The 25,365-nt window shown below is 34.6% G+C and overlaps 1 protein-coding gene across 4 annotated transcripts in view; it reads left to right on the top strand.

The window, feature by feature from the left end:
• UBE3D (ubiquitin protein ligase E3D) overlaps positions 1-25,365 on the top strand; it is a 113,609-nt gene that overhangs the window by 17,197 nt on the left and 71,047 nt on the right. For 3 of the 4 annotated variants that reach the window (XM_037520017.1, XM_054698992.1, XM_037520015.2), the window contains exons 4-8: positions 2,654-2,885; positions 7,269-7,338; positions 14,258-14,327; positions 15,297-15,405; positions 16,911-17,074. In XM_037520017.1, coding sequence (XP_037375914.1) covers positions 2,654-2,885; positions 7,269-7,338; positions 14,258-14,327; positions 15,297-15,405; positions 16,911-17,074 — 645 coding nt within the window. Of the gene's footprint in view, positions 1-2,653; positions 2,886-7,268; positions 7,339-14,257; positions 14,328-15,296; positions 15,406-16,910; positions 17,075-19,007; positions 19,246-25,365 lie in introns of those variants that run through there. The other variant, XM_054698993.1, reaches the window with a different exon arrangement.

The following is a 25,365-nucleotide window of genomic DNA, read 5'->3' as shown; positions in this document are numbered from 1 at the left end:
AAAGGGAAAGTCCTTCCTTGCATTAAGTGAAATCAGAGTTTTTGTTCCTTGCTTTGTCCTCTGAAGTTATGTATTAAATGTCTGCACCCTTCCTGATGTTAACTGCCTTTTTATGAAACTCACAGTTGATTGGGGAATCAGAAAAATGCTTAACATTGGGAATCATTAAAATTGATTATTCACATCTTAAATCTTTTAATTTAAAACATGTAAATATACATTAATTTACTAGTGTTTTATTGTGAGACCAACATCTTTGTGTGTGTGTGTGTGTGTGATGAAAAAATGTTTTAGTGCTAATATTAAATTTTTTTTTATTGAGGTAATATTTTCCAATGTTGTTTTTGTTTTAGAGGTGTAGGATCTCCCCCCTTCAGGTGTTCTTACCACACCACACCCACCATCAGGGCACCCATAGTCTTCCATCATAATTGATTGTCCTCCTTTTCCTTCCCCACCCCAGTCTCAGCTTTACAGTCAGGTTTGTTGGTTTTGTTATTGGTTAGATCTGACCATTTGTTTTGCTTCTTTATATTCCACATATAAGTGAAACCTTCTGGTATTTGTCTTTTGCCTTCTGACTTATTTCACTTGGAAGAATCCCTTCCAATTCCACACATATTGGTGCAAAAGGCAAGAATTTATCTGTTTTTTTCAAGATTGAGTAGTATTCCATTGTGTTCATCTTCCTGATCTGCCCATCTATTTTTGCGTACCAAGTTGTTTCTATAACTTGGCTATTGTAAATAGTGCTGCAATGAACACAGGAATGCATATATTCCTTTGAATTAGTGTTTTAGATTCTTCAGGTAGTTACCTAGGAGTGAACTTCTGAATCATATGGTGGATCCATTTTTAATATTTTGAGAAGCCTCCATTTTATTTTCCTTAGGGGCTGGACTAACTTACATTCCCACCAATGGTGTGCAAGGATTCCTTTTGCTCCACATTCTCCCAACATTTTTTTCCAAGACACTTTTTTCTTCTTGTTAAATATGAATCCACTTTTGTATAGCTTTTTTTTTTTTTTTTAACTGAAGCCATCTTAAATACAGCATCTACATTTTATTGTTTGGGTTTCTTTAAAGTGCAACGAAAATTTAGACATTCTTGAAGTAACTGGATTGCAGAGTTCTCCTAGATTTTTACTTTTCCTCCCTCTCCCTAGTGTGCTATAGTTATATCTCCAGGTATTTTCCAATAACTTACTTTTATCATTTAAAATCTGTAGTTTTCAGAAGAATAGCAACTGATATTACTTTGGTTTACATACTATTTAATTAGATTACATAGCTAAGATAATATGTATAAGTGGCATAACACAATTGTCTTTTGGATCAGTGATCAGAGTGGAGTTTGTGAGTACTTAGGGAACTTTAAGCATTCACAGAACTGTGGGCCTTATGAGGACCATAAGTATATTTATTTCTCTGCTCAATTTTTCTAAGGATAAATTATTTCAAAAATTCATCGTCTTGCACTATCTTCTTTTCCCTGTAGACTACTGATTCTCCTAATTTAGAGTAGAAAAGAAACCATGTTTGGCTTTTCTTCTGGTAAAGTCTCAGAAGTGTATTGTCCAGAAAAGATAAAACCTTAAAAAAATTACTATATAAGAGCTATCTTTGCCATTTTGTAATTTTTTATAAATCTAAAATTACTCCAAAATGAAATTTATTAAAAAATAGTAATGGAAGTGCTCACCAAAGAAAGGATTGCATGACTTGAAATTGAAGAAGAGTAAGCCAAATTAAAAGCCAATTACTGGAAAAAATATTTGCTTGCATAATAAAAGAGCCAATATTTTTCATGTAGAATCTACTTGTGCAAATTATTAAGAAGATACCGATACCTCATTGGAAAGGAGATATTGATCATCATTCACTGGAGAAACACAGCATTCAATAAATAAAAAAGCAGTTCAATCTTACCAGTTATTAAAGAATTGCTGATTAAAGCAGAATTGAGACCATTTTAGCCATTACATGGGAAAAATGATAGTATTCAATTCTGAGGAAGACAGGTGGAAGATTATAGATTGCTATAGCTATTCTGGAAAGCAGATTTCTAATATTGATACTGGGTTTTAATATACACATCATTTGTACACTTAGAAGATTTTTCTCCCCAGCAAATAATCAGATATGTACCCAAATCTTCTAGTAGGAGTGTTCTTTATAGTCTTGTTGATAATGACAAACTTGAAAAATATCTAACTGTAAGGGAATGATCTATCTAGACAGTTTTGGCAGGCCTATGGGTATTATGATCATGATTAAGAATTATAACTCAACTAAATAAAAACAACGACAGTTAGATATAGTTAGTGTTTATTTTCTGATCTCAGACTATGTATATGTGTACATATACATATGTATACATATATCCCAGACTTTAGGTATATGTGTACATCTTGGAAGGATGGCAAAGAAATTTATTGACATGTCAGAAGTAGTTACTTGTTCTTGGCTAGTGAGGAAAGGATGACTTGTTTTCTTAATATCTCTGCATTTTCAAAACTGCCTATAGTAAGTAAATATTGCTTTTATAATGGGGAAAAGTTAATATTGCAAGCAACGTGGTTAATGAGTTTCCTCTTTCATGCTGATTTCCATTTTGTTCTGTAAAATATTGTTTCTTCTTTTTCCACTAGGAAGCTCCTTAGGGTGCTCCCACTGCCGAGTGAGAACTGGGGAGCTCTAGTTGGAGAATGGTGCTGTCATCCTGATCCCTTTGCTAATAAACCACTTCATCCACAAGAGAATGATTGTTTTATTGGAGACTCTTTCTTCTTGGTGAATTTAAGAAGTGATTTGTGGCAGCCAAACCCTGAATTAACCCCAGTGGAGAAGCACTGTCTTTCTTCAGAGAACCATTTTAAATTGGTAAATTATCTTTTCAAAATAAATGCCGATATAGTGGTTGTCTTAGAAACTGGTTTCTCCATTCTTTTAATTCAGGGCACGTTACACAACTGTTCTAAAGGCTGAAATCCATTATTTTCAACTGCCTCTATTCTCCAGCTCTGCTCTATTAATACAGGAAGAGAATATGGCCTTAAACCAAAACAGCCACAAGGGCTGGAGGAAGTAGGGAGAGATTTCTTAATGCGTAGAATTGGGAGTGTTACCATTTTACAAAGCCAAAATGCTCTACTCTCTTGTTTTTAGTACAGTATTCCATAATCTGTATGCATTTTATTTCTAATCAAATTCAGAGTGTCCTCTTGCTCCAGGATACCCTGGAGCACAGATAAGCCTCAATATTTTACTGTCTGTCCTTGGAATACACTTGCTGGTGTCATAAAAGCAGATGCCATCAAGGAAAAAGGAAACGGAGGCGGCCAAGCGTGGAAATAAAGCTCATGCCACAGGCTCTAAGTTGGTGCTTTGACAACGTGAGGTCAGGTGGCTGTTGCTATAAAAGTTGCTTTAGAGAGAAGGCAATTTCCTCTCACTGCAGAGAACAAGTGGTTTACCTTATTTTAAAAGGAAATCAATGACATTGACTTGACTCTTGTGAGAAATCATTCCCTTGATAAGTCAATGCAGATGTGATTTAAAAAATAAAGAAAATCGTTGCCAGAGAATCCTCATTTTAACATATGATTATTGGTAGGAACAAAAGTATTGTGTATTAAATTTCACTTAGAGTTCATTTAATTGTTTTAATGGGACCTGAGCCATTTCAGGATATAGATAACAGTTGGGCAGCTCTTTAGGTTGTAAGTTAATTATAGAAGTATTTTCTATCTTGATGGAGATGAAGGAAGTTCATCAAATGTCAGTTAAGTTGTAAGTTAAAATTATTTAAGTGACTCATCTCTCACCATAAATACAAATTCCTTTTCCTAAATTTGGCTCATTATAATGCCATAAATGTCTATATTTTTAAAAGATAAATGATAAGTTATTACATGTATGTAATAACTAAATTTTAACCTGTTATATACAAATGATATTTTAATTTAAATTTATACACTAGTATTTTACTTTTTTATGCCTTTTATTTTTATGATTAAATTGTTGTTTGAAAAATATTTGGAAGGTTTGAATGAGAGAGGAGTGGAGAAAAATAAAAGAAACCACAAGTTTTCCTTTTTAAACTGCACATGAACTACATATAAATGTGGAAATATATTCACATTTATATCTTTGCTAGTTATATAATGCCATTGACAGGAATTTCTCTTAATTGTTAATAACCGTCCTATGTATTAAAGGGAGACCCTTCATATTTAAACTTTATGGTTTTTAGTATGAAGGTGACTATGAGAAATTACTGTTGTGACCAGCTGTGGTTGATAAGATGTTTTCAAGTTAGCCTAGGTGAAAGTCTTGCTTTAATTGCAGATTGGAGCCATTGAAAGAGTATGCCTGCGACCAGAATAGTAACATAAATTTGGAGGGGCTGCTTAAACAGTGCTCTCAGGGCTCCTATGGGAACAAATCTGCTCTGTGCTATTGTAAACCTATTTCTCATATCACCCAGTCTAGCCATCTAGCAAGGTTTTGAAATGTCATACAGTGACACAGCATCCTAATGGTATCTCGTGGGAAACATTTTTTTGGCAAGACAATATCAAGAGTCTTTAGAAACTGAAACAACACAAAGGAAAATAAAACTGTGGACAGGAGGCTAATCCACCTCTGAGCAGCAGTGCCATCTCTCAGATATATTGATTTAATTAGTCCACAACAATGTCTTTCTTTGATGATTGCTCTGTAGCGTTCTCACACTGTTAGGCTGATTCATTGCACAACTTGCTTTATTATTTCTTTTAAGCACAGGTCAAGCAAAATACATTACAAAGCAGAGTTTCTCTTAAAACAAAATTAGAGGTGTTATATTTTAATTTAAAAGATCTGATTTAAAAAACAAAGTCCAACACCTATTATTTCCTTCAATACTCCTTGAGTGTACAGTATATTATTTACGTTCCTGTTAATGAGATAGTCTGTATCTTTGGTTTTCTAGCGATAACTGCTGTCGATTTCCTTTTTCTTGCATTTATTTGTCACCCCGTTGTATTTAGTATAGAATGATAAAGATGACACCTTAATCTTTTATAAGAGTCATAATATTATTACAGACTTTGTTGCATTTGAAACTTTATTCTACTTTTTTTTCTTTACATTTTAAAAAGACAGGTTTATTAGGAAAAGGAGAGAGAAGTAGAGGCAGCTGCATAGTCACAGGTAGACAGGAGAGCTGTTAAATATATTTTAGTTTTTCAAGAACAGATGAAATTGAACTTTAATTATGTTAAGGTGGGCATGGATGACTATCTTTTATTCTTTCCTGGGGTATTTAGCAATAATTTATTGATTTTGGTAATTTATTTGTGTTGTTAAATCTATAAGGGTGTCTTTTTTATGTTCTCAGAAAAATGTGTAGTTGAATTTTGTAAACATTCACAAATGTAAGAAGAAATGTTCTATAAACATCTGTAAACAAGTCTTGATTCATGGAATGTGCTTCCTCTGTCCTTTTATGATTATTATTTTTTATTGTTATTATTATTATTATTTTGCTCAAGTGCTTTAAAGTAAGTCCCAGGTATTATTTCTTTTCATCTTTGTAAGTTTCAGTTTATACATATATACAAACGACCTCAGTGTTGTTTTCACCAATGACAAAGTTGACAATTACTAGTTGATGATAATATACCATGCCATTATATAGATTTTACCAGCTGTTTTAAAGGTCTCTTTTATTGTTTTTTTAAATCAAAATCCATTGTTTTAGGTAATTGGCTTTTTACTGGTGTCACTTGAAAAATTATGACTACCCATGTCTTGAAAATGTTGAAAGTTATTTTAAAAACACAGCCAAAAAAAAAAAATCCTCTTTTCCTGCTTTACTAGTAGACACATCAAAATGCACTGTATGAGCAATTATAAATGAAATAGATAGCAGTGCACCTGATAAAAAATTTGTTTTGAGTAGAAATAGCTTCTCAATCACTGCTACTCCAGTATCCTATATTAGTTATTAGTAAAGCCCTTTGTTTTGGGTAAGATTTAATGAGGATAGTCCCATTTAACTAGTACAAAACAGGATCCTTTTAAGAGTCTTTAAAGACAACTGGGAGCCATAGAGATTGACTTTGCCATAAGAGACTATGAAACTACCAAAACACCAGACTTTACAATTGAGTTCCCCTAGGTTCTGACTTTTTTTTCCTGTAACCTTGACTAGATTTGCATCTACCTTGTGTCTATGTTTGTGACTTTTGACTTTTTTTGATCTCTAAGAATCCCATGTTTTTACGTCAAAATCTGAAAACATACATACACACACACACACACGTATGCAGATACACCTCAGATAAGTTTCTTGAAGTAGTACTTACCCTATGTTTGAAGCACATCCATTAGATTAATACATATGTTATCTCACATCATAAAGTCAGTTTTCCCTTACTTAGATCAGCCCTCTGCTTTGTAATTTCGCCACAGGAGTCACCCTAAGAGGCCAGAGTTGCAGAATTTCCTTATCCCTGCCCACTCTTACATGGCTTCTGCCTTATTGTAGTTTGTCTGGGTGAAAATATTGTATGACTTTTTAACAGAGGTACTTCTATGGATGTGGAAAAAAGTATTCTTTTGTTTGCTTAATGGTTAGGGGAGTGCTAGCTACTTTATTCTCTATTCCAAATGATGAGTGTGGATTTCTGGAGTTTCAGAATGTTTTAAAGAATGTTTTGGGCATTTGTCCCAGACACTACCCATCTTTCCAGTTACAGTGCATATTTTAAATGGAAAAATAGAATTACATGAACAGGTTAGATATTTTTTACTTCCGAGAGGTGGTTATGAATTATAGATAACAAATTACACTGTATTAGACATCAAAATAATATGGTTGAAATTCCAATTCTGTTTTCTAGACATGAGTTGGGAAAAGTCATGTATCCTCTCTGCCTTTTTTGTTGTCAACCATCTGCCTATTTTGAATGATAAGTCTGTTTACAAGTGCTTTTTAGAAATGTATGGTGCTTCTTCAAATTATTTGACAATATTTAGGTTATCGCAAAATGACTAACTTGGAAAAATATCAGTCTATTCATTATTCTATCTTTAAAAATAAAAAAAATGATCTCTGTGCATGTGAATTATGCATACTAGCTAAATGTATTCCCAGTATTTAGTAGAGGGCAAAATAAAATGTAAAGTTCAATGTAAACTCTAGAGACTATGTTAAAATTATATATTCCTTTTAAGAAAAGCTGAATGACATTTAAATGACATTTTTCTGTTCTACAGAAACCAAAGGCAAATACCAAAGTAATTTGTAAACGTTGCAAGGTAATGTTGGGAGAGAGCGTGTCATCAGGTAAGAATTTCATAATAAGAAAACAAAATGATTACTTTCTTTTTTTAAAAAAAAAGGTGATTTTAAAGGAAATAGTGTATGAATAGAGATGTTTAATATATGTTGTAGAATTGATACTTTTGAAAATAGAAACCAACCAACATATCACCCAGTATGCCAAGAAGTTTATGTGCTTTGACCTTTATAGGCACACACACTGAGTTTTAACCATTGCGATATTGGATCATTTTCAATAAGCAATAATCTCTTTTGTAGATATAAGGCAATAATAAAATGTTTGTATCCGTAGCTGTCTTAAAAATGATTGGACCATTTTGTTTAATTGGATTTTGTAATAGTGAGGCTTTTTTTTTTTTTAAAAAAAAGATTTATTTTACTTTTATTTATTTATTTATTTATTTATACAAGCACTGGGTACAGTCAGAAGTGCGGGAGGGTGAGAGAATCCACCAGAGCCAGAGCAGGGAGCAGAGCAGGCAGAAGGACCGAAGCACACTGCTGAGGGGAGCAGCAGGCGGCAGGAGAGGTCTGCGCGCCATGTGGGACCCTCCTCCGGTGGCCAGGGAGCAGCCAGGGATCGAACCCCGCGCTTCAGAGGCTGCGGGCAGCTTCACAACCCAGCGCTCAACCGCTGCGCCAACGGGGAGTCCCCATGAGGCTTTTTTTAAAAATATTTTCTTCTCTTGACCAACTTATTCAATGCTGAATTCTAACATCATTGGGAAATAACTTACCCTTAGTTAAGATTGACAATATAATCACAGCTTCTATATTAATGACCTTGTTTAGGGTAAATGCTTAGTGTTAATAATAGGGGAAAAAATCTATGTACTTGGAAAATATGAGAAAAACAAGATTCTAAATCTCAAAAAAATTGATTGGACCATTTTTTCTTAATACAACTCCTATTCAAAAGTGTTGGTTGCCATAGATGATGGACAAGTTGCTTTTTTGGCACCCATCTCCCTAAGGGCTATATTTGGGGGCTGGAATAGGAGAGAATCTGTGAATTGGAAGAAAACACATTTTGAATTTTGTAATCTGTTTCCTGTTCTTTTCCTCATTAATGTTAATTATGCCTTAGATAAGTCTAAGTTATAATACTTTAAACCAGAGCAATGAAAGTCCTGATAAAATATGGTTTAGAAATGTCTACAAAGCTGTACATGCTGTGTTAGCTTTGTGGGTGATGAATAATTGCTTTTAATATAATTAATTAGAAGATATGATTTAAGTGAAACTATTGGTTTCAGGGAAGGCAGATGGTCGTATATTTTGTTTTTTAAACTATCAGAATCTTCTAAGTCACCACCTGCTCCGAGTCAACAGCAAAGGCAGAGGAATGAGTAGTAGTAAAAGATGTCACCTTCAGTGTCATTTTGAAAAATGAATGCAAATCCCTTAAGCAACAACTTAGTATTTTAAGGCTTCCAGTGAATTAGGGTGAATTGATTTTAAAAATTCTTTTCTCTCCTCCCTGAAACCCTGTTCAAATGTCAGTTAAGAAATAAAGAGATGTCCTCACAGAGACAAGTAAAAATAGTGTGAAGATGATAGTGACGTACACAAGAGGTATAAACAAATTTTTTTGGTAGTTTTTGTAAAGCCGAGAGAGGCGTGGAAACACACTTAGAAGCTGGTGTATGCAAAAGAGTTTGGATAACTGAGCCAGTTCTGAAAGCTAAAAGATCTTGGATGAATGCCTTCATAATTTGGTAGGAAAAGATTTTCAACCCGCAATTCTATACACAGTCAAACCATCATTCAATTATAAAGACAATAAGTACATTTTTGAAAATACAGGGTCATAAAACATAAAGCTCAAAGGTATATTTTCGATAGGAATCTATCATAAGATACACAGACATTTCTCACTTCACAGCAGGAATACATTCTGAAAATGTAACTTTAGTAACTTTAGATGATTTTGTGGTTTGCAAACGTCATGGAGTGTACATACACAAATCTAGATCAGGTACAGCCTACTACACACCTAAGCTGTATGGTATAATCCACTGCTCCTTTGCTGCACATTTGTGCAGCATGCTACTATACTGAACATCAGGAGTTGTATCACAATGGTATTTGTGATTCTAATCATAACAAGCTAAAGAAAAAGTATGGGAAAAAACAGGATAAAAAATAGAAAATAGTATGTCTATTTAGGGCCCTTCCTGTGCATGGAGCTTGCTGGACTAGGAGTTGCTCTGGGAGAGTCAGTGAGTGGTGAGTGAATGTGAAGGTCTAGGACATTACTGCACACTACTATAGGCTATAACATTGTACACTTACGGGACACTAAATTTATAAAAATATTGTTTTCTTTGTTCAACTATAAATTAAAGGAACTTAGCTCACTTTTTTATTTTATAAATTTTAGAATTTTTTAGACCTTTTCACTCTTGTAACACCTTAAAATATGCACATATAATTTAGCTGTATAAGAAACTTTTTTCTTTCATGTCATTCTATAAGCATTTTGATATTTAAAAATAATTTTAATCTCTTTACTTGAATTTTTTTTTTTTTTTAAATGGGACCACTTGCTGGTGGCCGGGGACCGAACCGGTGCTGCAGAGGCTGTGGGCAGCCTCGCAACCCAGCGCTTAACTGCTGCGCCACCACAGGAGGCCCACTTAAAAAAATTTTTTTGTTAAAAACTAAGACATAAACACATACATTAGCCTAGACTTACACAGGCTTAGGATCATCAATATCACTGTCTTCTTCCACATCTGAACCCACTGGTGGATCTTCAGGAGCAAAAGCTTGCATGGAATTTTATAGTTTTTATAATTTTTAAAAAGTATAATTGAAAATAAAAACTCAGTGGTGGTTTTATAGCATAGGTACAACTTAAAGAAAGCATTAATGGATTGGAAGAATAAACATTATTAAAATGGCCATCCTTCCAAAAGCAATATACAGATTCAATGCTATTCCAATCAAAATTTCAATGTCATTCTTCAAAGAAATAGAACAATTATTGATGAAATTCATATGGAATCACAAAAAACCCCGAATAGCCAAAGCTCTCCTGAAAAAAAAAAGAAGGGAATGGAGGCATCAGACTCCCAGACTTCAAACTATACTACAAAGCCATAATCATCAAAACTGCATGGTATTGGAACAAGAACAGACATACAGACCAATGGAATCGAATAGAAAATCCAGAAATAAACCCACAGATTTATGGTCAACTAATCTTTGACAAAGGAGCAAAGAATATGCATTGGAGCAAAGAAAGTTTGTTCAATAAATGGTGCTGGGAAAACTGGGTCGCTACATGCAAAAGAATGAAGCTTGACCACCACCTCACACCATACACAAAAATCAACTCAAAATGGATTAAAGAACTAGACATAAGACCTGAAACCATAAAATATATAGAAGGAAATATAGGCGAAACACTACGTGATTTGCACATCAAAGACATCTTTACAGACACATCACCCAAAGCAGTGATAGTGAAGGCAAAGATAAACAGCTGGGACTACATCAAATTAAAGAGCTTTTGCACAGCAAAAGAGACAATAACAAAAACAAAGAGAAACCCCACCAACTGGGAGAACATTTTTGCACCCAACACTAATGATAAAGGACTGATCAAAAAAATCTGCAAAGAGCTGATGAGACTCAACAACAACAAAGAAAATAATCCAGTCAAAAAATGGGCAGAAGAGCTTAAAAGAAACTTCTCTGAAGAGGAAATGCAAATGGCCAACAGGCATATGAAAAAATGTTCAACATCACTTGTCATCAGGGAAATGCAAATCAAAACTACCATGAGATACCATCTTACACCAGTGAGAATGGCACATATTAAAAAAACTAGCAACAACAAATGTTGGCGAGGGTGTGGAGAAAAAGGAACTCTTCTGCACTGTTGGTGGGAGTGCAAACTGGTCCAACCACTGTGGAAAGCTGTATGGAGATTTCTGGACCTACTAAACATAGAGCTTCCATATGATCCAGCAATTCCACTCCTAGGTATTTACCCAAAGGACACAGAAACATCAATTCCAAAGAACACCTGCACCCCTATGTTTATAGCAGCACTGTTTACAATAGCTAAGCTTTGGAAACAACCCAAATGCCCAAAAGTAGATGACTGGATCAAGAAGATGTGGTACATATATACCATGGAATATTACTCAGCATTCAAAAAAGATAAACACATGCAATTTGCAGCAAATGGATGGCGCTGGAAGGGATCATGCTCAGCGAAATAAGCCAAAAAGAAAAAGAAAAATACTGGATGGTCTCACTCATAGCAGGAATCTAGAAAACTTAAATAAGGGACCAGGAAAATGAATAACTATAAGAAAGTGAAAATCAAAATCAACAAAAAACTATGAACCAGAGACACTTTTAGGGGGGCGGGGGTGGGAGGGGAGGGATTGGGGTCAGAATGGGGGGGCTGCAACTGTATGGGGAATATAACAATAAAATTTATTAAAAAAAAAAAAATAAAGAATTCTAAAATTTTTCCAGAAATTTAGTGTAAAAAAAAAAAAAAAGAACTTCTTGTGAGATAAATAAAAAGAAATCTACAACAGGACACATCAGAGTAAGACTGCAGAAAATTTAAGAAACATAAAGCCTTAAAACCATTCAATGAAAAACAGATCACTTTCAAAGGAACAATAATGACACTATGTGCACAAAGAAATAACTGTTAAATGAGAATTTTATAGACGGTAACAATGCCCTGATATGAAAAATCAAGACAAAGATAAATGTACTTTTTGACAAAATTTAGGATACTTCATCTCAAGTGGTTTTGGTTTCTATTTAAAAAAAAAAAATCTTACTTTGTACCTCAAATTCTAGCAAATGATCCCAAACTGGAGGTCTAAGTTTCAAAAAGTGTTGTTAAAGTGGTAAATCTGTGGTTGACACAAAATTAACTATATAAAATATTAATATTGCTTTGTGGGATTAAAATTATAGAATTAAATTACAATGTAGCAGTTTAATAGTTGGGATCAAAGGCATCACTTCACAATGTTTAAAATTTCAATTCTGTATTTAATAACAGACTTCAAGACAGTAATGTGTAATTTGAACTTCAAGGAAAAATGCATCATCATGGCTTTTGATATGTAATAGCCTGTTCAACTGTGTATTTCTATTTTTTTGTCCTTTTCTGTGTTATATTGAGCAATTAAAAATATTTTCAGAAAATTTGCCAGGAACAACTTTCCATCTTATTAAAACAATTAAAAATTGTTTGTGTAGGGGCAGGAAGGGACAGTGCAGGTTTTCTATGACCCAGAGCAGACGGGTGAAGCAGCAGAGGTGTCCTGGAGCCCTCGGTGGCTTTTTCAGGCTTTTATTGCGATTTACCAGGCACACGGCAGGTAGGGGTGCTGGGGGGCCCAGGAGGCCTCCCGGCCCCCAGCGAGTCTTCCCTCTTTCTGGGCTCTCTGGTGTTCTCTTGCGTTCTCTCCGCTTCTCTTGTGGTTCTGTCTGGTTTCTGCTCTGCTCCTACTGTTTGCTCTCCTGGCGTCCCCGTGACACCTTTCTTACAAGCCCAGCCTTAGCCCAGGTGTACCCACTTATGCATGCCCACACCCTACTCCAGGTGCGGCCATCAGGCATGCATTCAGGCCCACAAGGATCCATCATCAATCCTAATGGCGTGAGGGCAGAAAAGCCTGATACTATTTATTTACCCTACAGTTTGGCATGCTGTTTTTAGTGATTGCATAGAATTTTGTTGCCTAAATATATAATTGTTTACTTAACTCGACCATCCTCAAATTTAATAATTGTCTATTAACATTTTGAGAATTTTTTTGGATCTTTTGTTTTCAGTAACTCCTACTATTGTAGCTACTCAACATCTGAGGAAACTAAATGACCAATTTCTACATAAGTGGCTAGGACTGTGATGTAACTAATTTTTATAACCTGTGTGTGAAAAGCGCCTTGCAGCACCATACTCACTGTGGGCATGCTCTCTGAAACAACTCTGTATAATCTGAAGTTCAGGACTGTCTCCATGTAGTCATCGATGCTTTGTCTGCTTAAACTCTTTTTTTTCCTATTATATCGTTGTTCATTTTTATACAATATCTGATTTCTCTCCTCAGGTGTAGTCCCCATAAATCTCCCATCACCACATCACCCATGAACCATCACCATAGTCCCTTGTGCTTTTCCCTCCCCTGTCTTGACTTCTCTCCCCCGCCCCCTGCTGTGTGTCTCACATCTATAACTTTCCTGCTAGTTTTGTCTTTTTTCTGACCCTTTGTTCAGTTTCCCTCCTATGAGTGAAACCATACAATATATTTATTTTTCTTTCTCATTAAAATAAGTCATTTTTGAAATGTTTTACTAAATATTAATTTTACCAGCATGCCAGATATTCAGTTTAGAATATCATAATTTGGAACCAACATATCCACACTGTAGGGTAAGGAAAAATGTCAGGCTTTTCTGCCCTCCTGCCATCAGGATAGATGATGGATCCTTGCGGTCCTGAATGCATGCCTTATGGCGGGCACCTGGAGTAGGGTGTGGGCATAGGTAGATGAGATTCACCTGGGCTAAGACTGGGCTTTTCAGGGCGGCATCACGGGGACGCCAGCAGCAGCAGAAGCCTAAAGAGTAGCCGAGAAAGCAGCAGCAGAAGCCAAGAGAGAAACAGAGAACACCGGAGAGCCCAAATAGAGTGAGGATTTGCTGGGGGCTGGGAGGACTGCCAGCCTCCTGGCCCCCCAGTACCCCTGCCTGCTGTGTACCTGGTAATCTAAATAAAAAACCTGCAAAAGCCACTGAGGACTCTGACTCCTCCTTTACCTGGTCTGCTGGATCCTAGAAAACCTGCCCAGTGGTCCTTCCTGCCCATACACACACAAAAAAGATACTAGTGTTTAGGGACATTTTTAACTTTCTTGTTTTTTGTTTCTAGAAACGACTAAGTTTTATATGACAGAGATAATTATTCAGCCATCTGAGGGAAATTTTTCCATCATACCAAGGTACCAAGCAAATTAAATGTATTCTGTAATTTCAAATGTAGGGAAAGAAGTTCAATTTGTTATTTGGGAGTTCATTTTACTTTATATCTCTTTATTTGAAAAGGTAAAAATAAAAGCTTTGAGAACAGCTTTTAGATTTTAAACTAAACCACATATAAAAACCTTGAGAATTTAATTTTCACTTGCTTCTGTAATAGTATAGACAGATGCATCCATATAAATATTAATTTTCAAAGTCCTTTGTGCTTTTTTCTATGTGCCGAATGTCCAAAGTCTTATAGCCTAATTGTCAGTAATTATTTCTGGTTTTAATTTGACTTCTTAAAATTTGAAACATGGATCAAACATGGATCAATTTTCAAGGGTGTGGGTGTGTGTGTGTGTGTTAATGATACTTAGCAGTAAAACCCATTAGTGTGTCTCTGAATCCTTTTAGTTTGCAAATGAGTTAACTGTTACATATTTTTACTTCAGTTTATAATATCTAAACATTTTGGCAATCTGAATATATCCTTAAACACTATCCTTTTGTAAATATTTTAATTCTGTACCTCAAATCTGACATTTAGAGGGATACAAATGGAAAACATTGTTGATAATATTGTTTCATGTTTGGGAGGAAACATTTAAATTTCTGTTAAACTTAGATATTCACTATTTAATTTGTTATAACACAGATAAATATGGCTAATTGGATATAATATTTTTTATTCTATAGGGGAAATAAATAGGTTTGGGGTAGAAAAAATATTAAAGAATTGGCGAATAGATTATCAGAAGGATAAAACAAACAAACACTTTAAAGTTTATTAAAATTCACATTAACACTACTCTGAGAGAATGAGCTGTGGATAGAAGTGTGGCATATTCATCCCTCTGCCTTTCAGGTACCCTGGGTATTTTGACTCACCTTGTCTGTTCCAATTATTGTGAGAGGCCCATTGTGAAAATTGATTTCTGTTCAAACAGGTCTCAGTTTGTACAGAGCATTATCACCCAGTGTCTGGTGGAAATCTCCTCTGCGAGAAGCACTTTTAGATTCACTATTCAAGATGAAGATGGCAAGGTGTATATCTTGGTGAGAAATTATTTCACCCAGCTTTTCGTAGTCTAGTAATCCAGAATCTCAAAAATTCTTTAGTCTTTGTCATTATTTTCTTTTCATTCTCAGGTTTAGCAAGTAAGTGATCAAAAATAGCTTCATTCATAAATAAAAACTCCCTTAATTTAGTAATAGGCTGTGAAGTGCCTCTCTACTAGGTACTGGGGAAATAGAAATAAATCCTGATTCTTGGTCTAGAGAAACTGACACCTCAAAATAAGGTTTTCACTCTCAGTTTTTGATGGCTTTTCTTGGTCAGTATAACGCAATCTCTTTCTCACTTTTTCTTTCCATTTGATACTCATTTAAAATATATCCCATTGCTTCTGTGATAGGAACACTTTAACACAAGATATCCTTAGAATTTGTTCATCTTTCCTAACTGATGCTTTACACTAACTTAAATGTTGATTAGCAACTTCCCTTTTCTCCCTTCCTTTGTCCCTGGCAACTACAATTCTACTCTGTGTCTGTGAATGATTATTTTAGATACCTCCTATAAGTGGAATCTTGCAGTATGTGGTCCTTTAGTATCTGGCTTTTTTTGTCACTTCTCATAATATACTCAAGGTTCATCTATGTTGTTGCACACTATTGGATTTCCTTCTTACAAGCTGAATAATTTTCCATTGTATTTTTAGCATATTTTCTTTATCCATTTTGATTGTTTCTATGGTCTTGGCTATTGTAAATTTCCCTACAATGATTATTTTTTGACTAAAGTTGGTACTACATGCACCTTATTGTCTAAAATCAGTTTTAATTTTCTTTTGTTGGAAGGTTTTCAAGTTACAAATTTTCAAGAAAATTAGGAGTAGGAATTTTTTAAACCTTCTACCAGTTCATAATTTAAAAAAAATATTATAAAAGTAATATATTCTTGAAAGACATTTCAAACATGAAGTACATTGAAAAACGGTGGTCCCCTCATTTTGTCTCCTGTCCTGGCCTGCTGTATCATTCTATGTGGAGGTAATCACCATTAATAATCTGATATGTATACTGCTACAGTTCCCCCATATCTTTATACCTCTATATGTATATATATTCACAAGTACTTGTTTGTAAAAACCCAGGATGGTGTAATTAATATTAGTCTTCAACATGCTTCCTATAACATTGTACGTGAGGATTGTTTCTTGTTAGTGTAAATATAGATTGAACTCTTTAATGGCTAGGATTCCATTTTCCAGCTAAGAAAGATAGTACTATGATGAAAATGATCTTTGGACATGTATTTAATTCTTCTTTAAAAGCTTTTTTTACTTTATGTTGTTGGTTGTTCTGCAGAAGATATACTTTGAAATACTTACCCTACTTAAAAATCATGTATGTAATTCTACATTTTTTCCCCTGGTATTTTATAATTGTGTTTTGGGGTTTTTTTGTTTTTTTGTTTGTTCGTTTTTTTGAGCAGTGGTTTGAGATATGGATATAATAGTGATATCCTTATACTTGTACTTTGTTCTCTATCCCTTTAGCTATGGCTTTTGAACTCTGACAGTTTGGTGATTGACTCTTTTGGAAATTCTAAAAGTATGAAAAAATTCCCCCTGTTGGAAAACATATTGAAGACAGATTCCAGTTCTGCTTGGAATGCTGTCAAGGTCCTCTACCAACCATGCATCAAAAGAAGAAACGAAAAGTAAGTGTCCTTCCTTTTCTCATTCCATATGATTTAATTTCTGTTGCCATATTGGCATTGAGAAATTAATGAATTAAATGGTACTGTACTACTTTCCTATTTGAAACTTCTAGAACTCATACTGCTAAATATTATGTTTTTAAAGTGGATTGAATTATTACAGGTGACTTATACTAATGTGCAGAAAATTCACTTTTACTGAAAATAATTGGTTCTTTTCCTGTAATCTTAGCTGTCTGTACATATGACTGCAGGACTAAATTAGGTGTCAAGCATTCAGGATACAATAGTGAACAAAACAAAGTTCCTGACTCCTGGAGTTTTCATTTTAGCAGGAGGAAGGTAGACCATGAACAAAACAGACCAAAAAAAAAAAAAAAAAAAATCAAAGCTAAATGACTTTTGCTATGAGTTGTTACTCATCTCAGGTTTTCTAGTTCATTTAAATCTCAAGTTACCCTGTAGAGTATCACCCCCTTTTAAAGCTAGAGCACTAAGACTTGGGTACTAAATTACTGTAGTAAAATCGAAAGCAAGGTTAGTAGTTGGGGAGTGATAGAATGGGTGTAGAGAGATGGTCATTTTATATTGAAATGTTAAGGAAGATTCCTCAAATAATATATTTAAGTGGAACACATGAAAGAAGTGAAAGAGTGAGCCATATCTGAGGGAAGAGCATTCCTGGCAGAAGGAACAGAAAATATTCTTCTTTGAACAGATTGGAAGTTTATGTTTGTCCTGTTCTCTCAACTGGGTTTAATCAAATGTGTACTAAGAACAGAAAGATCCCAGTCATTTTTTGGGAAATAAATAAAATTTTAAAATTCTTTGCTTTGCTTTTTTGAATTATGCAAGCAGCACAAATCATAAAATCTTCAAGCAGTAAAGCTATACATATATCAATAGTATGAAAGAACTCTCTCATGTCCCTATCTAGAAGTAAAATGTATGTGTTTATTCTTCAAATAATTATTCTAATTATTTTGCATCTTAACTTGTATAGTTCATGTTTTTACACACACACATGCACACATACGCACACACTCTCTGTTTTTGAGTCTCTTCCTGGGGTGGCCTTTCTGGGCATTTTATGAAATGGATACACTGTAAGTAATGAATAATTTTCTTATTGATAGATATTTAGGTTATTACTTTTTTGCTGCTATAATTACTATTGCATTGTGTGTTATATAATTGTTTTGTGATTATGTGTAAGTTTTTTAATAAGAGGGATTTCTAGAAATTGAATTACGGCATAAGGGGTAAGACATTAAAAATTTGATAGATATTATAAACTTGTTTTGCGAAAAGGTTTTGTAAATTTTTACTTCCACCTAAAGATTCTATAAGCACGCATTTCCCTTCACCCTCACTCAAACTGCCCTTTTAATATAAAGACTTCTATATTCCTCTTCTTTGTTTGAAATGTAGATTTATGAAAGAGGTGTGCTAAATCTTGACTTTAATTTTGGGAAAGTTATTTTGTTCTGATTTTAATGCCAGTTTTCACATTATGTATTTTGAAACTATTATTAGGTACATAAACATTTATTACATGATAGTTTGACTAATTGCATATTTTATAAGTAGGAATTTTATTCTCTCATTTGATACTATTTTCCTTTAACTTGCCTGATGTTAATATTACTAATGTCCAAATTGATATCCAAAAATAAGTTTAATAATTTCAGTTTACTTGTTGTAATAATTTCTTTTGTTGTGCTTTTCCTCCTGCTACTGTTTGACTGTGTCACTCAAAAGTAAGGGAGTAATTTTGCAGGTTGGGTAAGGTGAGGTACTTTTGTCTTTTAAGGACATAAGTTTCTTTCTTTTGGGGCATGACTAAGCAAACTGTAGACTCCCTGGCATATTTTTGGACATGGAGTGGTACATTAACTATTTTAATCCAATTGGCTGAATTTTTTTTTTCCAGGGAAATGTGTATTGCCAGATGGAGATCTAAAAGAGGAAAATAGCAAATGTAACTTTGGTCTTATTTCCTTGAGGACGTACGAAAAAGTGGAATGTAATATTTTTAGAATGTTCTTTCTTTCTAGCAAAAGACACGCGTCTCTTAACATTTTGAAATCTATTGTTTTTTAAACCTCCTGCCCCCGACCCACAGTTACCCTGAAACTTGCATTCTTTATTTTGCATATCAGAGTTTTGATCCTAAGTATTAACTTCTTAGGTTTGGTCTCTAAATTAACTTCTGCCTTTTACTTCTGCTAATTCAGCAATTACCATATGGTCTCATAGTCTTTAAGTTGAAGGTGATTTTGTGCTTTAGGGACATTTGGTAATAATCTGGATACATTTTTGGTTGCAAAAGTTTTCTGATTTCTTAATATCCTGAACAACACTTGTTTTTTTTTTTGGTTTGTTATTTTTTTTTTATAGTGACCATTTTAATAGGTTTGAAGTGGTACCTCACTGTGGTTTCGATTTACATTTTTTTTCTGATGATTGGTGATATTGAACATCTTTCATTTAGTTGTTGATCATTTGTGTATCTTCCTTGGAGAAATATCTGTTTAAGTACTTTGCCCATTTTTAAATTGGATTGTCTTTTTTTGTAGTTGAATTGTAGAGGTTCTTTATATGTTCAGATATTTACCCCTTATGACACGTAAGACCTGCAAATATAAGACATGCAAATATATTTTCTCTTTCCAAAGGTTCCCTTTTGTCTCTGTTGTGTCTTTTAACACACAAAGCCTTTAAATTTGATATAGCTCTATTTGCCTTGTTTTACTTCTGCTGTCTTTTAGTGTCATATCATAGAAATCATTTCTAAATTCTGCTTAATTTTCATGCTCCACAGCTGATGTGGCAGAGAGTATCTATCATTGCCTAAAATTCAAATGTTATCAAACCCTAAAGAGTCATATCAAGTGAGTGTCTTCTACTTCCTCCCACAAGGAGCACAGAATGACACTGTCTGTACACTCTAATTAGGGACTATGACTTTGCAGAGTACAGTAAACTTAAGTGTCAGGTATGAATGTCCAAGTCTTAAATTTTGTAAGTGAGGAAACTGAGTACCAATAAGAGAAATAAGTGCAGTTTGTCAATTCCTTGGTTGGTGAAAGAGGCAGCATTATAGCCAGGTTGTCATGATTCCAAATTCAGTGCTTTTTCATTATGTAGTCCCTTACCTTAAAATTTTAGGTCAGAAAATATCACTATAAAAATAAATTATTCTTCAAGAGCAATTCCCTTAGTAGTTTAAAATGTGTCAGCATTTTGATTACTCTCCTAAATATACTGCTTACTATCAATATATTTAGTGAATACTTAAGCATTTTAGTTTGTAGTGTCAGTAGCAAAAATTCAGATTTATAATATGTTCATATATGATCTTATATCAGAATCCAAGCATATAAATGTTTTTTCAAAAGTCTGTTGCCTTAGCCTAAGAACAGAACTCCATTGAAAGGAAATTAATCAAAAAATACAGTAAAGTAATCAGACACTTCTGGGAAAATCTAAATGCTACTTTGGAAAACACTTTTAATGCATTTGTCTGTTAGAACTATATTGTCACCAAGATTTATTCATTTGGAGACCATTCTTCATTATGAAGCAAGCTGAGCGCACACGTCTTTGATTGTGATTGGACTAATCCCCCCCATTGAGTGGACCGTGAAAATACAGTAGCCTAAATTCAAACTTGTTGTATTTGAAATCCCTATATGACCATTAACTGATTTGTAATCATTAAAGAAGTTGTTTTTTAGAGATTCTAGTCAAAGCAGTTTTCCTATGGAAAGCAGTTAATCTCTTGGGATTAGTTTCCTGGGGGTAATCTGGTTTCCTTCCTCTGATGAAGGAATATGGGACAACTATAGTCCTCACCTGTGAGAGTAAAAGGGGGGAAGGGACTGGGGTTAGATAAATGAAGAGAAATGTTTATATGAAATGTTCTGTTACTTTTCTGAGTTTTCTAATCAGGTGTTAAGTGTTTCTATGAATAAAACCTAGAGTTTTGATCTTAAACTTTCACATCAGAAGGGTTTGGGTATTTCTTTTTCCTCCTTTTCTTTTTTCCCCTACTATACTTGGTATTGTATGTGATTCCAAAGCAAGAGAGCAAAAAAATTCTACCTAAAGGATCATGCAGTAAATTTAAAGCAACAGTGGTGATTATAAAAAATTCTTTCAAAGATCAAAATCTGCATACTTGCTGAGGAACAGATTTTCATGGAAAACAGTGTTCATTAGCTGAATTAAAGACAAAAGAAGAAAAGTGGGAAGTTCTCTCTCCTCCATTCCACCCACACCCCAGTAAAAACTGAAAAGGTCTGGGCAGAGAAAGTGTGGTTGTTTTCATATTAGTGGCTTCTAGGGAGCTTCAGTAGGCCGTTGCCCGTGGAACAGCATAGTGGGCGTGTGTGGTCATCTACCCCAGAGTGACTCCATTTATCTGTTTAACATATTAGGTCTCCTCAGAAAGCTTTTGTTTGAAACAACAATAAACCCGAGACACACTACAGCACGGGAGAAGGGAGTAGGATCAAAATAAGGGGAGGTGGGAATTGTATGGGGACTAGAACCAAGATGAAAATGCATACATTGTGCAAAAATGAAAAGTAATGTAAAAATTATATAAAATAAAATTTAAAAAATTATAAAATAAAGGAAAAAAAAGCTTTTGTTTGAAAAAAGGATTCCACACCTCATGCAAAAATGTATATTTCCAGACTTCGGTGCCACGTGAACATAGTTCTGTTTATTTGGTTGATCATCCTTTTGTTGAGCTGAAATATGCCTCTAAAAACTCTTACCCAGACCTACCAAAACTTAATCTTCTATTTCTCCAGTGTTATATCTTATATTACCTGAGTACTTTTTTAAATCTAAGAAACCAAATTAACATTACCATTCACTAAATTCCTGACTTTATTAGTGGAAGATGGGGTGTATTCCACTGTCGTGTTTTCTAGTATAGCATCCAGTCTATGATACCACATTGCATTTATTTGTCATGTCTCCTCTGGTCTGTGGCAGTTTTGCAGACTTTCCTTATGTTTTCATTATTTTGACAGTTTTGAGGAATATCGGTGATGCATTTCATAGAATATCCCTTAATTTGACTTTAGCTGATATTTTTTTTCTTTGGTAGACTGGGGCTGTGGGAATGAATGCCACTGCCATTGTATTAGAAGTGCCCAGCAGCCACAGCCATCCTTGGCAATGTTCACCGATCATTTGGCTAAGTTAGTGTTGGCCGGGTTTCTTTTCTGAGAAGCTACTATTTTTCCCTTTCCACATTCTGTTCTTTGGAATCATGTTACTATGTCCAGACCACATTTAATAGAGAGAAGAGAAGGTAAGCTCCACTTCCTGGAACAAATATTTGGAATTCTTGCATATGGAATATTTGTTACTTCCATTTATTTATTCAGTTTTTATCTGATGGATTGGTGTATATTTTACACCTTGTGTTCTAATCCAACTTATTTATTTATTCATTCATTTATTTATTATTCATTTTGTTGCTCAAATTGCTCCAAATCTGGCTATTGGGAACTCTTAATCTCATGGGAGCTTTTCACAAGCTGCCAATTTTAAATTTTTGATCATCTTCTAATTTCCTGATACTACAAAATGCTCAAAACTCATCTTATGTTTTCCCTGCCTCAGCCCTAGAATCAGCCATAGAGGAGCACGGGTACTTTTTACTGGAAAATGGGAGTGTTCCTTTCTACTGATAATTAAAATTTTAATAGATATTATCTAGTTGTTCCCCTAGAAATTTTTCTAGTTGGCACTTTTATCTTTCTTCTCATCCCTGTTCAAATACTTGATATTATCAGTTTTGCTAAGTTGGACCAAGCTGATATATCACTTTAAAATGATTGTTTCCTGATTATTGATGTGGGTGAACATCTTTCTTTGTTTACTGGCCATTTGAGCTGCTTCTTTTGTCAGTAGTCTGTTCATGTTTCTTTGCCTACTTAAGTTGTTGTCTTTGAGTCTCTGTGTCTTTGATGTTGACAGGTCTTATAGATCTGTCAATATTAATCTTTCATCTGTTGGAGATTATTTACTATGTAATTTATTTCAAAATTTGCTTATGTTGTTTTTTTTTTTTTTAAACATAGGAGCTTAAACTTTATCCTATCACAATTAAAATTAGAACTGGAAGATCTGATTTTTTTTTCATGCTTCAAGAGCTCTTTTTTCTAACATAACCATTTACTCTTTCTAAATATCTCAAGAGGTCACCCGGTAAGCAGTATTATTTGCTATTTCTCAATCCTCAGCAGTGAGCATTATTCATCTTTCTTCTTGAGAGTGTTTGCTTGGCAATCTCTTTATCTTCTTCTGGGCTCTTTGTTCTCTTCCCATTTGTTCTGTTCTTATTCTCCCTTGCCATTTCTACTTTTTCCTATAGCCTACTAATAGAACTTTCTGACTTCCTTTTTTCCCCTTTGCTCAGTTCAGCTGTTACCATGCTAGAAGCTCTAATCTCTGTTGCATAAAAACTTTCAAGACTACATTTCCAATCCTACCTTCAGCTCATTTCTTGGCTTGCAGCTCCATCTTGTCTTTAGGTTGTCTCTGCCAGATATCCCACGGACTTCTCAAATTCAGTATATCCAAGGTAGAAGAAGCCTATTAACATTCCTGGTGAACATTTGTTTCCTCTTATTTGTATCTCTATCAATGGCGTTGTGATTCACCTATTCACTCAGGCTCAAATTCTGAAGTTGATCTTTGTTTCCTGCTCCCCCAAATTCCAACCAGTTACACAGTCGAGTCAATTCTACCTTGAAAATCTCCTTCTATTCTTTCTTTTCTGTTCATAATTGCTATCAATCTTGTTCAAGTGTTCATCACTCTTTATGTGGAGTTTATAAATGTCTCTTGAACCTATCTAAACTCTCTAATTTGAGTTCTATTTTGCAATCAGTCTGATCTTCCTGATTCTAACATTCCCCTACTTCCTTTTTCCTACCCTAAATCTTTGTTTCCTTGTATTAGTATGTGAGGTCTTCTACAACCTGGCTCAAATTTAGCTATCCTAACCCTGCCTTCTCATATAGTTGTCACCTGCTCTGTCATATCTAATCAGAATGGAATTCTTCACCTTTGCAAATGTTTACTCATCTGTGCAGATCATATACAATTGAATGTGTTTGTTAAAAGTATATAACTATCCATAGGTAGGACTCTAAGGTTTTCATTTTAACCAATATCCATATTCTTTCTGTAATATTGATAGAAGGGAATTATGTCCACTTTTCTCATTATGTTGTTTAAGCAACATAAAATCACAATTTTCACTGGTAAAATGACTTCCTCTTGCCCATTTTATCACAGAGTTGTTTCTAAATCAGAAAAGCCAAAAGGGGAAATTGGGAAGCATAGCTTATACTAGGTTTGTTGTTTTTTATTTTTTTTTTTAAAGATTTATTTATTTATATATACAAGAGCTGAGGTATAGGACAGAGGTGGCGGGGGGAAGGTGTGAGTAGATTCACCAGAGACAGAGTGGGGAACAGAGCAAGCAGATTGAAATACACTGCTGAGGGGAGCAGCAGGTGAAATAGGAGAGGTCTGCTGCACCATGTGGGTTGCTCTCTGGCTGGCTGGGGAATCAAACTCTTGCTGCAGTGGCTGGGGATAGCTTGATAGTGCTGTTTTTAACCCCTGCACCACCAGGGAGGCCCCTTGTACTAGGTTTTTAAATACATTATATCATTGAATCTTCATAACATTTCTGTAGAAAACTGCCATGATACCATGACTTATAGAAATTAAGGTTCTGTACCAATGAGGCATAGAAAAAATGTAGTGGACTCAGGATTCAAAAACAACTCTACCTTCGTAAAAAAAATAACAGTACAAAACACAACAAAGCAAAAACAGACAATTATAAATCAGAGACATACTTCAGGGGAGGAGGCAGGAGAGGGATCAGAGGGAGGGAGGGAGGAGCACAGGGGACTGTGGTGATGGTGCACGGGTGTATTGGGGAAGGAAACTCTATGGGGCCTACACCTGAGGGGGAGGGAAGCAAACATTGTTTAAAAATGAACAATGATTCATGCTCAGCGAAATAAGCCAGAAATAAAAAGAAAAATACTGGATGGTCTCACTCATAGCAGGAATCTAGAAAACTTAAATAAGGGACCAGGAAAAAGAATAACTATATGAAAGAAAATATCAAAATCAACAAACAACTATGAACAAGAGACACTCTATGGGGGTGGGGGGGCAGGGAAAGGAGGGATTGGGGTAAAAATAAGGGGGTTGTAATTGTATGGGGAATATAAAAATAA

Source organism: Talpa occidentalis, unplaced genomic scaffold, assembly GCF_014898055.3.
Source record: "Talpa occidentalis isolate TD23 unplaced genomic scaffold, MPIMG_talOcc4v2.1 talOcc4.2, whole genome shotgun sequence".
Lineage (NCBI taxonomy): Eukaryota > Metazoa > Chordata > Mammalia > Eulipotyphla > Talpidae > Talpa > Talpa occidentalis.
This window is presented reverse-complemented; position numbering and strand designations above follow the sequence as displayed.